General features: G+C 58.2%; 2 protein-coding genes across 3 annotated transcripts; both read right to left on the bottom strand.

Moving 5' to 3' along the window:
* Positions 1–2,564: 2,564 nt before the first annotated feature.
* On the bottom strand, positions 2,565–4,196 carry HAMP (hepcidin antimicrobial peptide). The gene is made up of 3 exons (XM_082708709.1): positions 3,933–4,196; positions 2,865–2,924; positions 2,565–2,779 (listed from the first exon to the last, which is right to left on the bottom strand). Exons 1-3 carry the CDS (start codon positions 4,017–4,019, stop codon positions 2,678–2,680), a joined length of 249 nt encoding a protein of 82 aa, XP_082564835.1. The 5' UTR covers positions 4,020–4,196; the 3' UTR covers positions 2,565–2,677.
* Positions 4,197–6,132: 1,936 nt separating this feature from the next.
* Positions 6,133–16,337, bottom strand: USF2 (upstream transcription factor 2, c-fos interacting). 2 transcript variants are annotated; one of them, XM_082708707.1, is made up of 10 exons: positions 15,820–16,337; positions 15,503–15,549; positions 15,279–15,397; positions 14,940–15,140; positions 14,371–14,521; positions 14,159–14,246; positions 13,809–13,867; positions 7,194–7,288; positions 6,886–7,014; positions 6,133–6,777 (listed from the first exon to the last, which is right to left on the bottom strand). In XM_082708707.1, exons 1-10 carry the CDS (start codon positions 15,879–15,881, stop codon positions 6,688–6,690), a joined length of 1,041 nt encoding a protein of 346 aa, XP_082564833.1. In that variant the 5' UTR covers positions 15,882–16,337; the 3' UTR covers positions 6,133–6,687. The 2 variants fall into 2 exon arrangements, with proteins under 2 accessions (XP_082564833.1, XP_082564834.1); XM_082708708.1 differs by lacking the exon at positions 14,940–15,140 and having other exon boundaries at positions 15,820–15,969.
* Positions 16,338–16,874: the final 537 nt, after the last annotated feature.

The raw sequence follows: 16,874 nt of genomic DNA, 5'->3' as shown, positions 1-16,874 counted from the left end.
AAGCTTCAAAACCACAGGGTGGGTGCACACATTGTTCCTCAAATAGCCAGAGGCATCTTCTGATTGGTGACATGTGTGCTTGCTCCTTCCTCCTGGACAGGCCTCCCCACCCCATCCTGCACCCCATTCTGCCACAGGCCATAGCCGGGCACATCGATTAGGCTCTCAGCCCAGATGCCACTTCCTCTGGAGCCTGCCCTGCCCCTCTCACCACACCAAGCCCTTCCGTTCAAATGCTGCCCTCTCCTTCCACAGGCCTCTGTGCGTTTGCCCACCGCACTCCGGGGACCCTCCTTCCCCACTAGTATGGGAGCTCCCAGAGGACTGGGTTTCTGCCTGCCTGTCTGCTTCACCCTCGGTCCCCTAGAACAGTGCCAGGTGCCCAGCGGCGCTTATGAAGCACGATGCTTGACAGATTCCCGACTTTACAATGCCTCCCTCCCCCCAGCCCAACTGTTCCCCTTGGTCTTGACCTTTGCAAGGTGCTCGTGTGGGGGGGCAATGGAGGGAGCCATGGTACTGTGACCAAGTGTAGTAATGGTTTGACCATGAGCTGCTCAGTCACATTGGGGTATCTTCTGTCCTTTAGGCCAGAGTGGTTTTCGGGGAGTTGGCGGGGGGGTCCTTTCTCCCAGGGGAGAACCTCACCAGGGTGGGGAGGGTGAAGGGCAGGGAAATCCCTCAGACCCAAGTGTGCGGAGTCAGAGAAGGCTGGATGGAGGGGGAGGGGGAGTGCCACCCCCACCTCAGGCTTCATGATGTCAGACTCTGCCCGTGCCTTTCCCAGACAGGGACAAAGGCCCATTGAGAGCAGGGTGGGGCTTGAACGCCTGGGTCCTAGAGAAGAGAGGGCCCTGGTGCCTGGGCTTTGGAGGAGGCCACTGAGATCCTGGAGTGCTCCTATGTCACAGCCTTCAACCTCAATGCCAACCCCCTTGGAGTCTTGGGCCTGCACAGTTTGGGGGTCCATCACCTCTCTAGGTGTGAACCGTAGGCTGTCCCTGGGGGCAGGATGCACAGGCCAGTGTGGGGCCACTGTCACTGAAATCTGCAATCCCAGGTCCCCAGGCCCCAGGAGGATGGGGCACTGGAGGGCCTGTGCCTGGCCAAAGGGGGAGCCAATGCTCCCATCCAGCCAAGCCTTCAAAACCAGGTGTGACAGGGTACCACAGACTGGGTGGATTACAAAACAGAATTTATGGTCTCACAGTGCTGGAGGCCATGGTCTGACATTGAGGTTGGCAGGGTTGGTGCTTCTGAGAGCTGGGGGTGGGGGAAGGATCTGTTCTAGGCTCCTCAGCTCAGCTTCTGGATGACGGTCTTCATGTTCACACAGTCTTCTCCCTGCAGACAGACCTCTGAGTCCAAATCCCTGCTTTTTACAAGGACAGCAGTCCTCTTGGATCAGGGCCCACCCTACTGACCTCATTTTAACTTGACTATCTCTATAAAGACCCTACCTCTAAATCAAGTCACAGTCATAGGTACTGGGTGTTAGGGCCTCCACATTTAAATTTGGGAGGGTGGGGGACACAGAGTTCAACTCATGACTCATTAGCAGTCACACGGCCCAATGAGCTGAACACTGAAGACTTTTCTAGTTCTTTGGGTGTGACAAGCCCGACTCCTGGTCCCTCTCATGGTCTAACCCAGGCCTCCTCATTGATATTCCTCACCGGGCCCAAATAGCCAAGGCCGTTTATTGCCTTGCTAGTTCTGACGTTTTCTTAGACGCTAAGAAGACAGTAAAATGCATTGTCTCTGTTTCTGTCAAAAGTGGGGAAATGGGATACATTGAGAGGGACATGGTTTCAAGAAGAACGGGGGGGAACTTAACCCCTTGGGGAGGTAAGCAGTCTTCTCCTGAGTGTCTCGCAGGGTGGTATGTCCTTACCGAGTGGATGCCTCTTACTGTGGTCCTCTGAAACCCAGCCAGCATCCCTCATTCACAGGTCACTGTGCCTGCTCGGAAAGCCAGTGGTTCTCAGACTTTTTGGTGTCAGGACCCCTTTCTACTCCGCAAAATTATCGAGGACTCCCCCCAGAAATTTTGTTTACGTGGGTTCTGTTTCTAGCTGCTCCACGTCTTAGAAACTCTTAGAAATGGAGACCAGGATATTGGGAAAGCACAAGGCACATGGGCACATAGCCTGTTCCTGTCAGAGTGATGATGTGGATCCCACGTCACAGAGCCTGTTGACCTGCGACAGGAGTGAGAAAGGTACAGGACATTCTAGTGGTTTCCACCTGGTGGAGCCCTGCTGGGGGTTCCCCGGACCTTACTCTGAGAATGCTTGTGAGGTCACTGAATTTGCCACCCTTGTTCAAGAAGGCTTTATTTAGGGAGAGGACACCTGGTTTAACTTCTAGCTCCTGCTGTTGCGACATAGGTTTTAGGTCTTCTGAAGAGGGGAAGGAAGGGAAGCGCAGGAAACAGATCTCCTTCACCAAACCTCAGTGCCGACCCCAGTACGCACCAACCCCACACACCTGGACCAAATAGGGGCCAGAAGAAGCCTCTGGCATAGGCCTCAGGCAGGAAGAAAAGACAACAGACACTCTAGTGTGGAAAACAACAGACAGAACCATTTTATTCCAAGTCTGGTCACAGAGGGTTGGAAGGCAAGGCAGATAAATACGAGGGTCGGGGAGGATGGGGGGGCAGGCCGGGGAGGCTCTATGTCTTGCAGCAAAAGCCACACTTTGATCGCTTACAGCAGTTGCAGCAGAACAGGCAGATGGGGAAGTGGGTGTCTCGTCTCAGCCTCAGGAGCGTGGGCTGTGGGGAAGAAGGGAGAGTGAGCGGACCTTGGGCCCAGGCAAGGGCTGGGGAGGCCTGGAAGGGGGGTTGCAGGTGCTCTTACCGTCAAGCCAGCCTCAGCTCCGGCTGTGTCCTGGGCTTGAAGGGCTGTAAGCTGTCTTGTCTGCGGGAGCAGAAGGGGTGGTGAGGATGGCCAGGGCCCAGCGGAGCTCTCAGACTTGCCCCTACACACCAGCTCCTCCCCAAGGGTCGGTGTCCTGCGGCTCTGTGGGTATCCTAGGAGCTGCCCCGTGGTCTGGCCTTTTCTCCCGCTTGCTCACACAGCTCTTCCCATAGACGCCCCAGATCTGTCTCCTCTCTCCACAGCTACTCTCCTTGGGAATGTCACCCTCCCTGGCTTGCTGCCACCACCTGGAACAAGGCTTCCTGGGTCTTGCCGCATACATTGTGTTCCCCATGCCTTATCAGTCGGCTTAAAAGCCTGGGGGGCTCCCCTTGCGCGTGGAGCTAAGTCAGTACTTCCGCAGTTGTCCACAAGACTCGGCAGGTCCCCTCCTCCATCTCCTCTCCAAGTACCGTCCCCTTCACTCATGACACCTTCTGATCCTTGGGGACGTTCATCACACTTGCCCTCTCCCAGACCTTTGCTTGCTGTCCCTTTCTCTTATCCTCCCAGTCCTAGGTCAAATTTCTTTTTCTCACCAAATGCCTCCCGCTTCGCCGCCAGCACTTCATCCCGTCTGAGGTCCTCCCCTGACCCCTCCTGGTCCCTCTAGTATCATCATCATTTTCTGTTATCCATGGAGCGCATTTACCGAGACACAATGATCTCATTTATGTTTTGATGGTTCAGGGACTAATTCCCTGACTGGGATGTGAACTCCGCAAGAGGAAAACTCTTCTTTGTTTGCGGGGCGCTCCCCACTGTCCAGAATTGGGCTTAGCACGGAGCAGGCACGCCTCCCGCTGTGGAATTCGTCTGGGGCCTCCAGTCCCTGATACTCAGGCCCCCCCGCTCTGTACTTTGGGCAACTCCCCGTCCCCCCTTGCCCTGCCGTAAGCTCTGCCCCATGCTGAGGGGTCTCCAGCTGCCCTCAGCACTGCCCCCCCTAGGGCCTGGCTCTCCAAGTGGTCTCAGTCGTTGAGCTGAATCCAGGCCCTGCGAACTCACCTGGTGTGGAAGAACCGAGCCACTGGCCAGACTGGCCAGGAGGAGGAACAGGAGGCCGGCAGCCTGGATCCGTGGGCTCAGTACCATCGTGCTGTCTGTCTGGCTGTTAGGTTGTCCTGCTGTTAGGTTCAGGACCGGCTGTGGTGTCTGGTCCCCCGTTTCAGTGGCTTTTATGGGTGCTTTTGGAGGAGGCGGGGGTGGTAAGCCCCCCCGCCCCCCGCCGCCCCTTTTGTCCTAACTCATTTCCAAGAAGGTAGTGGCGCCGACAAGACGGGAGATAAGCGGGAACAGAGTGACAGGGAACAGTGTTATGTCACCCTTAGCAGAGGTGTGTCTGGGGGTGGGGCAGAAGGGCCACCTGGGAAACACTTTCCCTGACAGGGCATCACCCGGTTGACCTCAGAAAAAGAATTTCCCCCTTTGACCCAGAAGTTGAACCAGTCGATGAGCAGGAGTGAAGTGACCTCCTATTCCCCACCCTTTCTCAATGTCCTCATCCCCTGGGAGGCTGGCCATCACTTAGAGGCCACTGCTTCAGACTCCCCTCTCACAGGGCGCACATCCCAGCAGGAAACACTGGGCAGCTAGATGCACGAGTTTGTGTCAGCACAAGCTCCCAGCATGCGGGTGGTTTCCTGAGTATCAGAATTTCTTTGGAACTTCTGCCCATAGGAGCCGGCAGTATTTATTAGTTACTAACACTGGACGCTGCCTCTTTTATGCCAGATGTACTGACCCACGTCCCAGCCACCTGTCCTCCGAGCAGCTCCTGCCGGCCCTGTGCTGGGCTCTGCTCTGCATTCAGGGACCCCGGCTGCCTCCTTTGCCACTAATCCCCCGAGGCCTGGCTGCCCAGACCCTGCTCCCTCTAAGCACAGTGCCCAGCCTGTCATCTTCACTTTCTAGGAACTGTAGGAAGAGACTGGGGCACTGCTCAACTCCCCCCGGTCGGAGGCCAGGGCTAGGGTTAAAGCTAGGCTAGAGCTAGTGCTACAGCCTGAGCTGCCTGACACGGGGGCCTGTGTTCTCACCATTTGGCTGTCTCCCCTCAAGCACAGGAGGGCACAGGAGAACGTGCTAGACAGGGCCCACCTTGGCACTGGGAATATTTCAACCCTAGACATTGGCTGACTCTATAAACCTGGGCCTTTTTTCTTGAGAGCTGGTTCTCCAGCACGTCGCCGATGGAAAGACGAGACAGGTGGCCTGACCTGGCAACCTCACTCCCACAAACTCTGAGCCGTCTCTGGGTGCATGTAGTCCAGGGAACCACAAACCCTGATTCCGAAGACAGGCCTCTGGCCTGCTACCTCCCTGACTCACTTGGGGACCACCCAGGCAGGGTCAGCTCCAGCCTAAGGGCCTGTGGGCGATGCTGCCAAGGAACGAACACTCCTCCCAGCCCTGACCTGCTTGCCAAGGCCCACTTGAAACCAGGGAAGTGGAGGAAGTGGGGTCTGGGAAATGCAGGCCGCCCCCTGGGCCAAACATCTTTGCTCTAACGGCCTCAGTCAGAGGGGTAAAGGGAGACAGGGCCCGTCAGGGGGCAGACCAGTTGGGAGCCATTGGGAGCATTTGGGATGGGGAGCAGGTGGAGAGGTGGGCCAGGTGAGCAGGAGGACCGGCCTCCGTCCTGGGGGTTGCACAGGGCCACGCTGCACACTCAGCCCCGGGGAGACGCAGCGGCGTCCCCCAGCAGCCCCAGGCAGCACCGCATCGCAGCTGAGGCCAGGTTTCATCACTAGCCGGGGCAGGGGTCACAGTGCAGGCGCCAGAGCCACGGGGTGAGGCGACAGGCTGCCGGGCCAAGCCCGGCTTCCTGGCCATCTGCCCTTCCTGGGGGTGGGGGGCTCAAGGCCAGGCTCCACCATTGGCTGGTACAGAGGGGAGGGCTTCAACCCTTAAGGGCAGGGTCAGAAGCCAGTGCTGTTTTTAGTAACAGATGACAGGAGAGACCCCAGCCTCTCCTCGGAAAACATGAGACATGTCCTTGACCCTAGTGCCTCACGCCCCCACACCACATATGCGCACCTGGAGCCTCAAAGGGGATAGTCCTTAATTTCTCCACCCATCTGACCCACCGACAGACCGGGGTCCTCAGCCACACACACCGAGGCCTTGCTCCCAGAGTTGCCCTCACGGAGTTCTGCATGGACGGCGGGCTCCCTCCCCACACCCAAGATGGACAGAGACACAGACAGACAAGGCGGGGCCACATGGGGCCAGTTTATTGCAGTTAAATACCTCTCTCTCTCTCTATTTTTTTTTGTCCACTTTTCCATAAAGAAAATTAAAACACACACACACACTCAAAGGGGAGCAGGGATCCAGAAACAAGAGGTGGGGTGGGACATGGCCTCCCTGCGTAGGTCCAGGCCCCGGGGATGGCCCCCTAAAGACTCCCCTCCTTCCCTAAAGCACCCTGTCTCAGTACCTCTAGAGACCAAGGAGGCAGCAGGATATGGCAGGGTCTCTGTCCTCTTCCCTCGTGCCTCCAGGCAAGACCACTAGAAGTGCTGGGGCTTCATGGGGGCCGGAGAAGGGAGACAGACAGAGGGGGAGGGAGGATATCGTTTCCCAAGTTGAGGAGAGCAGTGGGTGCTTATCCACAGAAATGCATTATTTCTCCCCGTTTTGTTAAAAATCTACTATAAAAAAACGCAGCTGGGGGAGGGGCGTCTGTCCCTCTCTGTGCTAAGGGCTGGGGAAGGGGCGGCAGGGCCGGAGGGGCCCCCGCCGCGCAGTGGGGTGGGCGTCACTGCCGCGCGCTCTCGCCCACCATCTCCAGGTTGTGCTGCTGCAGCTGGGCACGGAGCACGGCGTTCTCGTTCTTCAGCTCCTCGATCTGGCACATATGACACGACAGGGGGACCCGCCAGGGGACAAGGAGCCAGGGGCTGGCTCCCCGCACCTGGGCTGGCTCCGCCCCCGCCCCGCCCATCGCGCCCCTCACCTGCTGCCTCAGGAGCTCATTGTCCATCTGCAGCCGCTCCGCCTCCTTAAAGGTCTCCTGCATGCGCTGGTTGGTCTGGCGCAGCTCCCGGATGTAGTCGCAGGCCTTTGACAGGATCCCTCCTTTACTCTGGAGGGTGGGCAAGGGCGCCAGTGAGCGCCGCTCGCCAGCTGGCCCCGGATGGTGCCTGCCCAAGCCCAGGGGCCAGGCCAGGCTGACCTTCTCGAAGGGGAAGGGCCCTGTCCCAGGCGGTATGGGGGTCTGGAGGGCCAGGGTGGGAGAGCAGGGGGGGGGGGGCAGGCACCTACCGCTCCCGTCTTGCTGTTGTCTGCGTTACAGTCTGGAATGATTTTGGAAAGTTGGACGATCCAGTTGTTGATCTTGTCCCTCCGCCTCCGCTCCACTGCAAGAGGTAAGAGGAGCATCAGCGGCAGGGCTCCTGCAACCTTTCTGCGTGCCAGGCGCTCTCCCACCAGCGCGGACGGGGACAGCGCAGCAGTGCCCAGACGCAGGCACCTGCGCCCCGCCTCCCGCTGCTTCTTGAGAGGAACAAGGTCTCGGCCTCAAGGGCCACGCACACACCTTTAGGCTGCAGAATCAACAGCTGGGACGGCGGGTTCATTTTGATGACCAGCCTGGCAGATTTTAAAAATCGGAGCCAACATTTAAATTAATGTTATGTGAAATTAAATTTCACGTAGTAATTGGCATCTTCTGAAAAATGGGAGTTGTGGCTTGTGTTCTTGGGAGGCTGGAATGAGCCAGGGCCCCTTTCCACAGGACCCTGGCACCCCCATCTGCTCCCGCCATGGCTGCTGCCTTCCATTTTTCAGTACTCAGGCCTTCCTTTGGGCTCCCCAAGTTTGTTTTTCCTTTATCTTTAAAATCATAGTCTGACCATGTCTCGCCCCTAGCTAAAATCCCTCTCTAGAGCCCGGGCAGTGAGTCCCAGGCTGCCCAGGCTGGCACTTGTGGTTCTCGGGGGCCTGGCCCCACCAGTCACTGAGTCCCCCAAGAGCAATGTGAACTCTACCTTGAAGGCCAAGGCTGACAGGCCAATGGAAGACGACTTCTGAAAAATTCAGACTTGTGATTTAATTCTCTTAACACTCAGCCATCTCACCCAAACTCTGTCAGCTGACCTGAGTGGCAGGTACCCCATCCAGATGGGGCACGTGCCTTCCCTCCGGCTTCTCATCAGGCTCACGTCACAGCCTTACAAGACAGCTGCTTGGGATCTGCCCTCACTGGCACCTCACACTAGGGTTCAGGACCCACAGAAGCAAAGCTGGGCTAGAATCTTCCTCACCTTCCAAGCGCAATCCTAGGCGCTGGTGTGGACACACCCAAGAAGGTCCAGACACCTTCCCCAACCATCACAGACCCTCGTCTTCCCTCCTGCCAGGACAGCTCAGGGACAGACGCCGCCTACAGGTGGGATGTGCAAAGCGGGGCAAAGGAGTATCTTCTCCGGGTTGGGCAGTGCTAGTGGGGGTTGCCAGAAGGGGTCTGGGGAAGAATGAAAAGGCAGGGTGGGCCAGAATCACACCCCTCACTCCTCATGGACTCTGAGGTCCCCGCCATTGACCCCGCTGTTCTCACAAAGAACATGCCTGGCTGCTCATCAGCTAATCCCATGCTGGCTGCTGGCACCTGGCTCTGCCTGCCCATCGCAAGTCCCCTCCCACGTTCAGGTTCCCCCCGCTCCGGCCTGGATTATGACACCCTCCCCTCCAGGGACTCTCTTCCTCCCTGGTCCCTCTTCCTCCCTTGCTCTCCAGGCCTCCACTTCAGTCACCAGTGGCCCTGGGGTGAGTGTGCAATGCCCACGTCCCATCACCCTGGGAAGAGCTGCAGCTCCCCACGGAGGATGGTCATGTCCTACAACCTGGGAACTCTGTGGCTAAATACCTCAGTGGAACCAAGAGTCTGCCCGGGCCTGGCGGCACTGGCCACCCCATCCCCAAATAGAGCAGTGTGCTCTATGTCCAGGGTTCAGCAGAGGAACGCAACAGCAGACGGCCTCTCAGCTTCCTGCTCTCCCCTCATGCGGTCTGGCATTCTCAAGCCCGGGCACCAGGCCTCCTACTTTGGATTCTTCCCTTCCAGCCAGCAGAGGGCAGGGGTGTGGGGGTGGGGGGCAGGCACATCTTCTCCAGTTTGCATTCACTTTAAACTTACTGCCTGCCCGGGGCGCCCGGGAGGCTCAGCGTCTGACTCATGGTTTTGGCTCAGGTCACAGTATCAAAGGGTTGTGGGATTGAGCCCCAGGTCACACTTGTACTCAGCAGGAAGTCTGCTTGAGATTCTCTCCCTCTGCACCCCCAAATAAATAAAAATTCAAAAAGCCCAAAAAACCCAAAACCAAAAAACCTTTCTGCCTGCCCGACTGTGTGCAGGGGCGCACCTTGCAAGCCCAGAGTCTGCGGCGGACTCTGGCTCCGCCCCACTGGTACTCGCGGCACCCTATGCGATGCGTATCCAGGGGACACGGATACCGGTGGAGTGTTAAGACTGAAGGTTGCACCACGTGCCAGGGGGCATACCAGGGTGAGCCAATGCTTTCTGCATGGCGCTGGGGCGTGGTGGGCCTTCAGAGAAAGACTTGGAGAGGGCACATTGGGGCTGGTTCTGAAGGGAGGGGCATCAGGCAGACAGGCATGGAACATGCAGAAATGTCTGGATATACTCTGGGGTGCAGCTGGGGGTGGGAAAGACCAGGCTGTGAAGGCCTCGAATGCTCTGGTGATGGGCCCAGGCCCTTTCACTGAGCAGGTAGTGCGGTAGGCAGGCCTGTGGCTGGGGAAGACCATCCTGGCACATTTGAAACAAGATGACCCGTCAAGACCAAAGCCACACCTATTCCAGAGACAAGCTTCAGTTACACCCATAGGATACTGAAAACTAGCCAGAAATGAAATCTTCCAGGAGAGGGGAGAAACGGACAAACTCCCAGACACGCTTAGAGATGTTATTGTTCCTCTCTCAGTAACGGAGGGAAGCAGCGGACAAAAAAGTCAGGATAGAAAACCTGACAAATGGGGCACCTGGGTGGCTCAGTGGGTTAAGCCTCTGCCTTCAGCTCATGTCATGATCCTGGGGTCCTGGGATTGGGGCCCGCATCGGGCTCTCTGCTCAGCAGGGAGCCTGGTTCCTCCTCTCTCTCTGCCTGCCTCTCTGCCTACTTGTCATCTCTCTCTCTCCGTCAAATAAATATATAAAATCTTAAAAAAAAAAAAAAAAGAAAGAAAGAAAGAAAACCTGACGAGTGTCAACCAACTTGAGCTGGCTGACCCCGAGGGAGCACTCCACACTGTGGTAGAGACACACATTTTCTCCAAGCACACGTGGATGCTTTCACAACACAGACCATATTCAGGGCCATAAAATGAGTCTCAACAAATCTCAAAGGACTAACATTATATACTAGGAGTGCGTTTTCCATCAGAACAGAACTAAATTAAAAATCAGTGACGAGAAAATAACCTGAAAAGCCACAAACCTTCTGAAATTAAGCAATGTACTTCTAAATAACCCAGGGGTCAAAGAAGAAATCATTAGGAAAATTGGAAAGTATTTTAAACTGAATGATAATGAAAACCAATATATCCAAAAGGATTCAGCTGAAGCAGCACTGGAGTGAAAACTGCAACTAGAAAGGCTTGTGCTGGGAAAAAAGAAAGGTTTAAATCATCTTGAAAGGCTAGGGAAAAAACTCCAAGCTAATTAAGCCCAAAGTAAGTAGATGGAACGAATTAGCAACATTGAGAGGAGAAACTAATGAAATAGAAAAAGCAATCCCACCCGGCATTTGAAAATCAGATTTCACATAAAGATCTGGACTTCTGGCTCCTCAGAGGTCCCCGGTGACAGTGGGCCCAAATTCTGACCCGGCTGCAATGGGTTGGCCCCACAGGCTCCAGTTCCCCATGGGGCTTGGAGATGGGCTCTGACGTTCCCAAGAAACAGTGGCAAAGAGGGGAAAAAAGAGAAAGAGAAACCGATTTGAGATCTACTTCAGCACAGAATCTTGGGATTTGTAGATGTGGGGGAAGGAGCCCAGGCAGAGTGGAGGGTGGCCCTGACTTTCGGTGCTGGCTTGGGTAATTCTAACAGGGGTGCCTTTTCCCTCTGGGAAAGGAAATGTTGCATGGGAGCCTTTGGCAGTAGGGGTGGTGGGACGGACTTTGTTTTGGACAAGCTGAGTTATGAGGTGTCTCAAGGACACCCAGATATGAAGATTTTGAAGGGGTGGTTCAAATTATGGCTCTGGAGTTCAGGAGAGAAAAATGGAATAAAAACAGTTTTGTACACAGCCAGGGGCCAGGGCAACGGGGAGCCCTGGGAGGACTCCCCTTGTCCGAATCACTCTTTTCTGGAGCAATGATGAATGCCTTCAACTGGGGACAGGTTTGGGGGATGCTGACCATCCCCGGGATGAAGTCCCATCCCGAAGGCTTCAACTCTCCTGAGACCAACGGAAGACAGGCCAGACCTTTAGGGACACCAAGAGTCAAAGCAGTTTCCAGCCTTGCCCAATGGGAGGAATCACATGGATAACTTGTTCAAATCCAAGCTCCTGGGCTTTCCTGTGACTTACTCGTTCTGAACCTTGAGAGGACAGCCCTGGAGATCGTGACTGTTAACAAACTTCCTGGAGCTACTGGGAAGCTCTGCTCTAAGCAAACCGGGAGGGAAAAGCAGAGTGCAGGAAAATGAGAGTGCACAGAGCAGCGAGGAACATTCCCGAAAGGAACAGGCAGGGTCAGAGGCTTGGAGCACAGACAGGAAAGGAAGCCAGTGGATTTGGCAATGAGGTCGTCATGGGTGACCTCAGACAGACCTCTTTTGGTAGAGGAATGAGCCAAACGGCCCAGGGTCCAGGGAGGGTGGGCAGAGGATGGATAAAGACGTGTGCAGGTTGGGAGACAAGAGAATGGATGCAGCAGGAGTGGAAGGACAAGGTTATGAGCAAGACTGCTGACTGCTTTTTGCAGGATGAGAAAGATTCAAGACTTTGCAGGCGAGAGGCAGAGCGTGCAGAGCAGGGTGGAGGGGGGGCCCAAGTCACAGGCCGCAGCCTTACCACGTGGCCCACTATGCGGCCACAGGCTTGCGTGTCTGCAGTGGCAGAACTGGCCATGAGCGTCGGGGCAAGTCAAGCCAAGGCCATTTCACACACAACTCAACAGATGCAGGGACTGAGAAGCAGCCCGACGTCAGAGAGCGAGTAAGCAACCAGGCCAGGACTGCGTGGGTAGCCTACTGGAGGCCCCTCAAACACACCATGCCCCAAAACCAAGCTCGGACCCTCCCCCTTCTCCTTCCCTTTCCTTCCAACCAACCTGACGCCACCACGAAACCTTGATTCTCCAGGCTCGGAATCTTCTGCCCCACGCACTCCCCTACTTCATGCCCTGTCCTGTCTCAGGCTGACAGCTACAGTCACCTCCTCTGATGTCCCAGCCTCTGGTGTCCTGTCACCTCCATACACAGACCCCTCTGCTGGCTTCCCCTCTGACTAGAATAAAAACCCTGGAGTAGGGATGCTGTTCTTACAAGGCCCCGCGTGACCTGGCCAGCCCTCCCGCATCGCCACCAACTTCCTCTTTCCTTCTCTGAATTCTACTCTTCTTCAAACACATCCAGTCTGCTCTGGCTCAGGCCTGGGGGTCTGCACTTGCCAATCCCTCTGCCTGGGACTCTTCCTCAGGGACCTGGCTGGCCCGTTCAGACCTCTGCTCCAACGTCACATCTCTGAGAGGCCAACAGAGCGCCCTGCCGCTATCACTCCCCAGCTTCTCCTGGGGCCTTATCTCCTCCACGGGACCTACGTGACCTCACATCACACCACAGCCTTGTGTAATCTGTCTCTCTCACCAGGAGGAACACTGTGAGAGCCAAGACCTCATTTGTTCTATCACCCCCAGGACCCGAGGGCCTAAAAGCCAGGCAGATATGGGGTACAGATGTATTAGAGGCCGAGCCCAGTGAGCTGCTCAGGTCATAGCTGAAAAGGCTCAAACCCAACTGGACACCTTCAGGACTCTCAAGGCCACACCCTGACATTTAACGCTTGCCTTAGTCCTCCTTGGTCCCCCACCCCCAACACTTCACAACCTCTGTCTTGACCAAATCAGCACTCCCCGAAGCAGCCTCGTCTCATTCTGCCTTCCCCCCAGCCAGTGCTCTCCTCTGCCTGACAGGCTCCCCCAAAGGCCAGCTCTCTGTGAAAGACACCAGCCTCCTTGATACCGCAGACCAGGCTCCAGACCAGCCCAGGGTGCATGCCACCCAGCCTAGATTCCAACTTCAGGGAACACTCGCAGAGGGATGACTGTCTAGGCGTAGTGCTCCCCTGGACATGCATGCTACCATGACGGGGAGGAGGGAACACAGTGGAGGACTAAGGGTCAGTATTAAGAACCAAAATGACCTCAAGGTGGGATCCAGTGTTTAATGGAAGGACCTGACGTGCGGCCTTGGCCAGCGAGGGGCACAGCTTCTGGGAGCTGCAATCTCCGACGTGCTCCCCAGCAGACCAGAGCTGCTTCTAGAAATTAGATGGGCAGGGGAACAGGGGAAACTGACAGACAAGAGCACGACAGCTGCCACATGGGAAGGCAGTCCTAGGGAAACCAAAGCAAACCGATTTTTCAAGAGAGGCAGAAAATCCACAGGTAAACATGCAATGTGCCACTTAAGACGCTGACCGTGAGTTCAAGGTCACTAGCCAGCATGAAAAAACAACCTCCAGTTCACACCTCCTGCCTATCTGTTCCTAACAACGAACTTCTACCTGTTTCTACATTTCCAGCATTCACCAAACACGTCTTAAGCACTCATGGCGTGCTGGCGATCTATGACACAAAGGACCGGGCCTGGTGGTGGCTGTGGGGCCCAGAAACTCCCCCGGACTGTACCTTCGTTGTGCTGGGCCCTCCTCCTTTCATCCCGTGGTGTTCGGGTTCCGTCAATTTTCCTAGAAGAGGAAGAAGATAGGCACGGGTTCCTTCAGGTCCCATTTGTCTACACATCTGTTAAGGAGTCAGACTTAAAAATTATCCCTGCAAAGTAAACTCCAGTGCAAAAAGAGGAAAAATGCTAATTCCCTTGCTTACACTCAAGAAGCAAAATTAGAAAATTAGAAATTAGAAATCAGAAAATATACTGACTGCTTATTGTGTGCACAACTGTCTGGCTCCCATTCCAGAAAACCTTCCCTTCCTTTGGACCCCTCACACCAGCCGCTCTTGGGGACCCCTGCACGTACGGGGAGTAGGGGTGTGTCCGGGGTGCAATCGTCCTCTGCGTTCCTGTCTGAAGCACGTCTTGTGGCGTCATCATGACATAGAACTGGCCTGCAGGGAAAGCGGGGGTTAGGGCCAAAACTGGAGGGGAGGAGCAGTTAGAAACAGCTTGGGGGGGCTTCCCTCCCTGCTAGCCTGCTGCCTCCCCTGCCTTCCGCCCTGGCCCTTCCTTTACCTCCGGCCTGCAAGCTCTGGTCTGTGGTCTGTACGGACACAGCTGTGGTATCTCCCACACTGGATGCTGGGAAATAGGCAAACCGGGCCTCCCCACTGACAGCCTCAGCTGCCGGGCTGCCGCCATTGCTGAAGGGATTTTGGATTACGGCCTGGGGAGTAGGAGGACACAGAGGCCACCCTTAGCCATCTTTGTTCACCAACCCATCCCCTTCTTGCCATGTTGGACGTTCCCCACGCGCTCAGGACCATGGGAAATCCCGCTGTGTGTGCCACTCTGCCTTGTCTCTTAGCCGGGGAACTGAGCACAGGCCCAGCAATCAACTGACAGCATGATCCACTCTCACATCTAGGAGGCTTCCCTGTTACCATCATCCCCATCTTAAGGAAAGAAAAAATGGTATTTCAAAGCTCTTGACCCAAGTTTCACCTGGAAGAACTGGGATCTGACCCACCCCCCTCGATGGTCTTAAAGGTAGCATCAGTGTGCCACCTGCCCCACCCTCTGGGGATTCCCAAGAACAGCGTCAGTGTCCCCTCTCCATCCCCACAGGGCTTGTGGGCACCTACCAGTGGGAAGGGCGCTGCGGGACCTGGGGGCACAGAGGCAGCAGTGGGGCCAGGACGCTGGGATGCCCCATCCACACCCACCTGGGTCACAGCCTGCTGCCCCCCCGCAAAGGCAGCTGTAGACACGACGCTGACGGCGCCAGCCGTGTCTCCCTGGCCATCCAGCTGACCATCAGTCACCTGGACTACGCGGTACGTCACCTGCAGGGGGCGGCAGAGCAGCGAGATCGGCTCTGGGGTCCCGGCCGCGGCCAGGTCTGAGCCCCTCCCAGCTCGCCGGTCGGACCCTCGGCTCAACCCTCCTCCACTTGCCCGCGGGCTCCCGACCCGCAGCTTCACCTGTCCTCCATTATTCTCTGTGCGGAACTGGTACTGGATGTTGTGGTCGCCAAACGCCGCCTGCTGGACGCTGGCGATGGCCACCGCAGTCTGCTCCTCCGCCCCAGGGCCGTCCCCGCCTGCGGTCGAAGGGGGGGGCATGGTCAGTGGTCACGCGGCCAAGGCGCCCCCAGTCCCCTCCCCAGGCGCAGGCCGCGGCCCCGGTGAGACCCGCGAGCACTCACCTTCCTGCAGCTCGACGCCCTCCTCTGCCTCGGGTCCCTTGTCGTGACTGCGGGGAGCACGGGAAGAAGAGGGGGTCAGGGCCGCCCGCGCCCCCGCCCCTTTGCCCAGGTGCACGGCCCCCGTCCCGTCCGGCCCAGTCTGGAGCTAGGGCACCGCTAGGACCCGGGGCCGAGGCTATTAGCGCGGGTCCCCCCTCCCTCGCAGCCTCCATTTTGAGCTGGGCCCAGCGGCCGCTCGGGATCATGGCGGCCCCGGCGCCAGGCCGAAGGGCCGGGGCCAGGGCGCGCGGGGGCACGGACCGGTCGGGCATTCTTACCTGGCGGCGGCAGCAGCGGTGGCCGAGGCAGCGGGATCCAGACCCGGGTCCAGCATGTCCATGGGGGGGGTGGGGGCGGGGGGGGCGCGGGGCCCGGGGGGGGAGGGGAGGGGAGGGGAGGGAGGGGAGGGGGCGGGCGGCCGGGGGGGGCCCCCGAGCCCGGCGCTCACGCCGCGCGGCAGGAGGGGACGGAGGAGACACGGGAGCCGCTCGCGCTGATCACGGGGACAAACAGTGGGGTCATGTGAGGAGGAGATGCCGCCGCCGCCGCCGCCGCCGCTGCTGCTCCTGCAGCCGCCGCCGCCGCCTCCGCCTGCCCGCCCGCCGGCTCCCGGCGGCTCCCGGCTCCGGGACGCGGCGCAGCCGCCCCCCGCCCGCTGCACGCGGCCCTCGGGCCTCCTTCCCTGAGCAGCGGCCGCCGCCGCCGCGACTTTTTTTTTTAACCCGGCCCGCCCTGGATGGCTGCCGCCTCTCCCCTGAATCGCCGGCTCGCGCGTCCGCCGCCCGGCCTGGCCCAGTCCGGCGGCGGATCGCTGCTACAGCCGCCGCTGCTTTCTATTTTTTCCCCCTTTTTTTTCCTCCTTTACTTGAGCTGCGCGCGCGCGGCGGCGGCGGCGGCGGCGGCGCGAGCCCGGGGCCGACGCGCGCGGGGGGAGGGCAGCCCCCGGGGAGCGCGCGCGCTGTGTGTCTCCGATGGCGGGCGGGCGCGCGCGGGCCCGGGTCTCGGCGGGGCGCGAGGTCGCCGTCGCCGCCTCCGCGGCCGCCCGGCACTCGCCGGCGGGCCGACCGAGTGGAACGCGGCCCCGGATAGAACGCCGGGGGACCCGGAGGAGGGGCTCTGGTCGCCGGGGACGAGGCAGGCTGCGGGGTTTGGAAACAGTAAAGTAGGTCGGAGTTGGGGGGAGGTGAACCGGGTTGAAGGGGAGAGGAGCGCGCACGCGCGCTCCCGGCAGCCGGTCGGGGGTGCGCGAAGGCGGAGGTCCAGGGCGCATGCGCACGCCCGGGCGGGGCCGGGGCGCGCACGCAGGGCCGGGCGGAGTCAGCGTGGGGCACGT

The sequence above is a fragment of the Mustela nivalis genome, assembly GCF_964662115.1.
Source record: "Mustela nivalis genome assembly, chromosome: 18".
Lineage (NCBI taxonomy): Eukaryota > Metazoa > Chordata > Mammalia > Carnivora > Mustelidae > Mustela > Mustela nivalis.
Note: the sequence above shows the minus strand (reverse complement) of the source record. Positions and strands in the feature narration are given on the sequence as shown.

Coding starts and splice junctions, on each gene's coding strand:
- HAMP (XM_082708709.1), bottom strand. CDS start 4,019: ATGGTACTGAGCCCACGGATCCAGGCTGCCGGCCTCCTGTTCCTCCTC. Junction 2,925..3,932: donor GCTCGGTTCTTCCACACCAG/GTGAGTTCGCAG, acceptor CTGCTCCCGCAG/ACAAGACAGCTTACAGCCCT. Junction 2,780..2,864: donor GAGCTGAGGCTGGCTTGACG/GTAAGAGCACCT, acceptor TCTTCCCCACAG/CCCACGCTCCTGAGGCTGAG.
- USF2 (XM_082708707.1), bottom strand. CDS start 15,881: ATGGACATGCTGGACCCGGGTCTGGATCCCGCTGCCTCGGCCACCGCT. Junction 15,398..15,502: donor GGGCGTCGAGCTGCAGGAAG/GTGAGTGCTCGC, acceptor CTTCGACCGCAG/GCGGGGACGGCCCTGGGGCG. Junction 14,247..14,370: donor CCAGAGCTTGCAGGCCGGAG/GTAAAGGAAGGG, acceptor CTTTCCCTGCAG/GCCAGTTCTATGTCATGATG.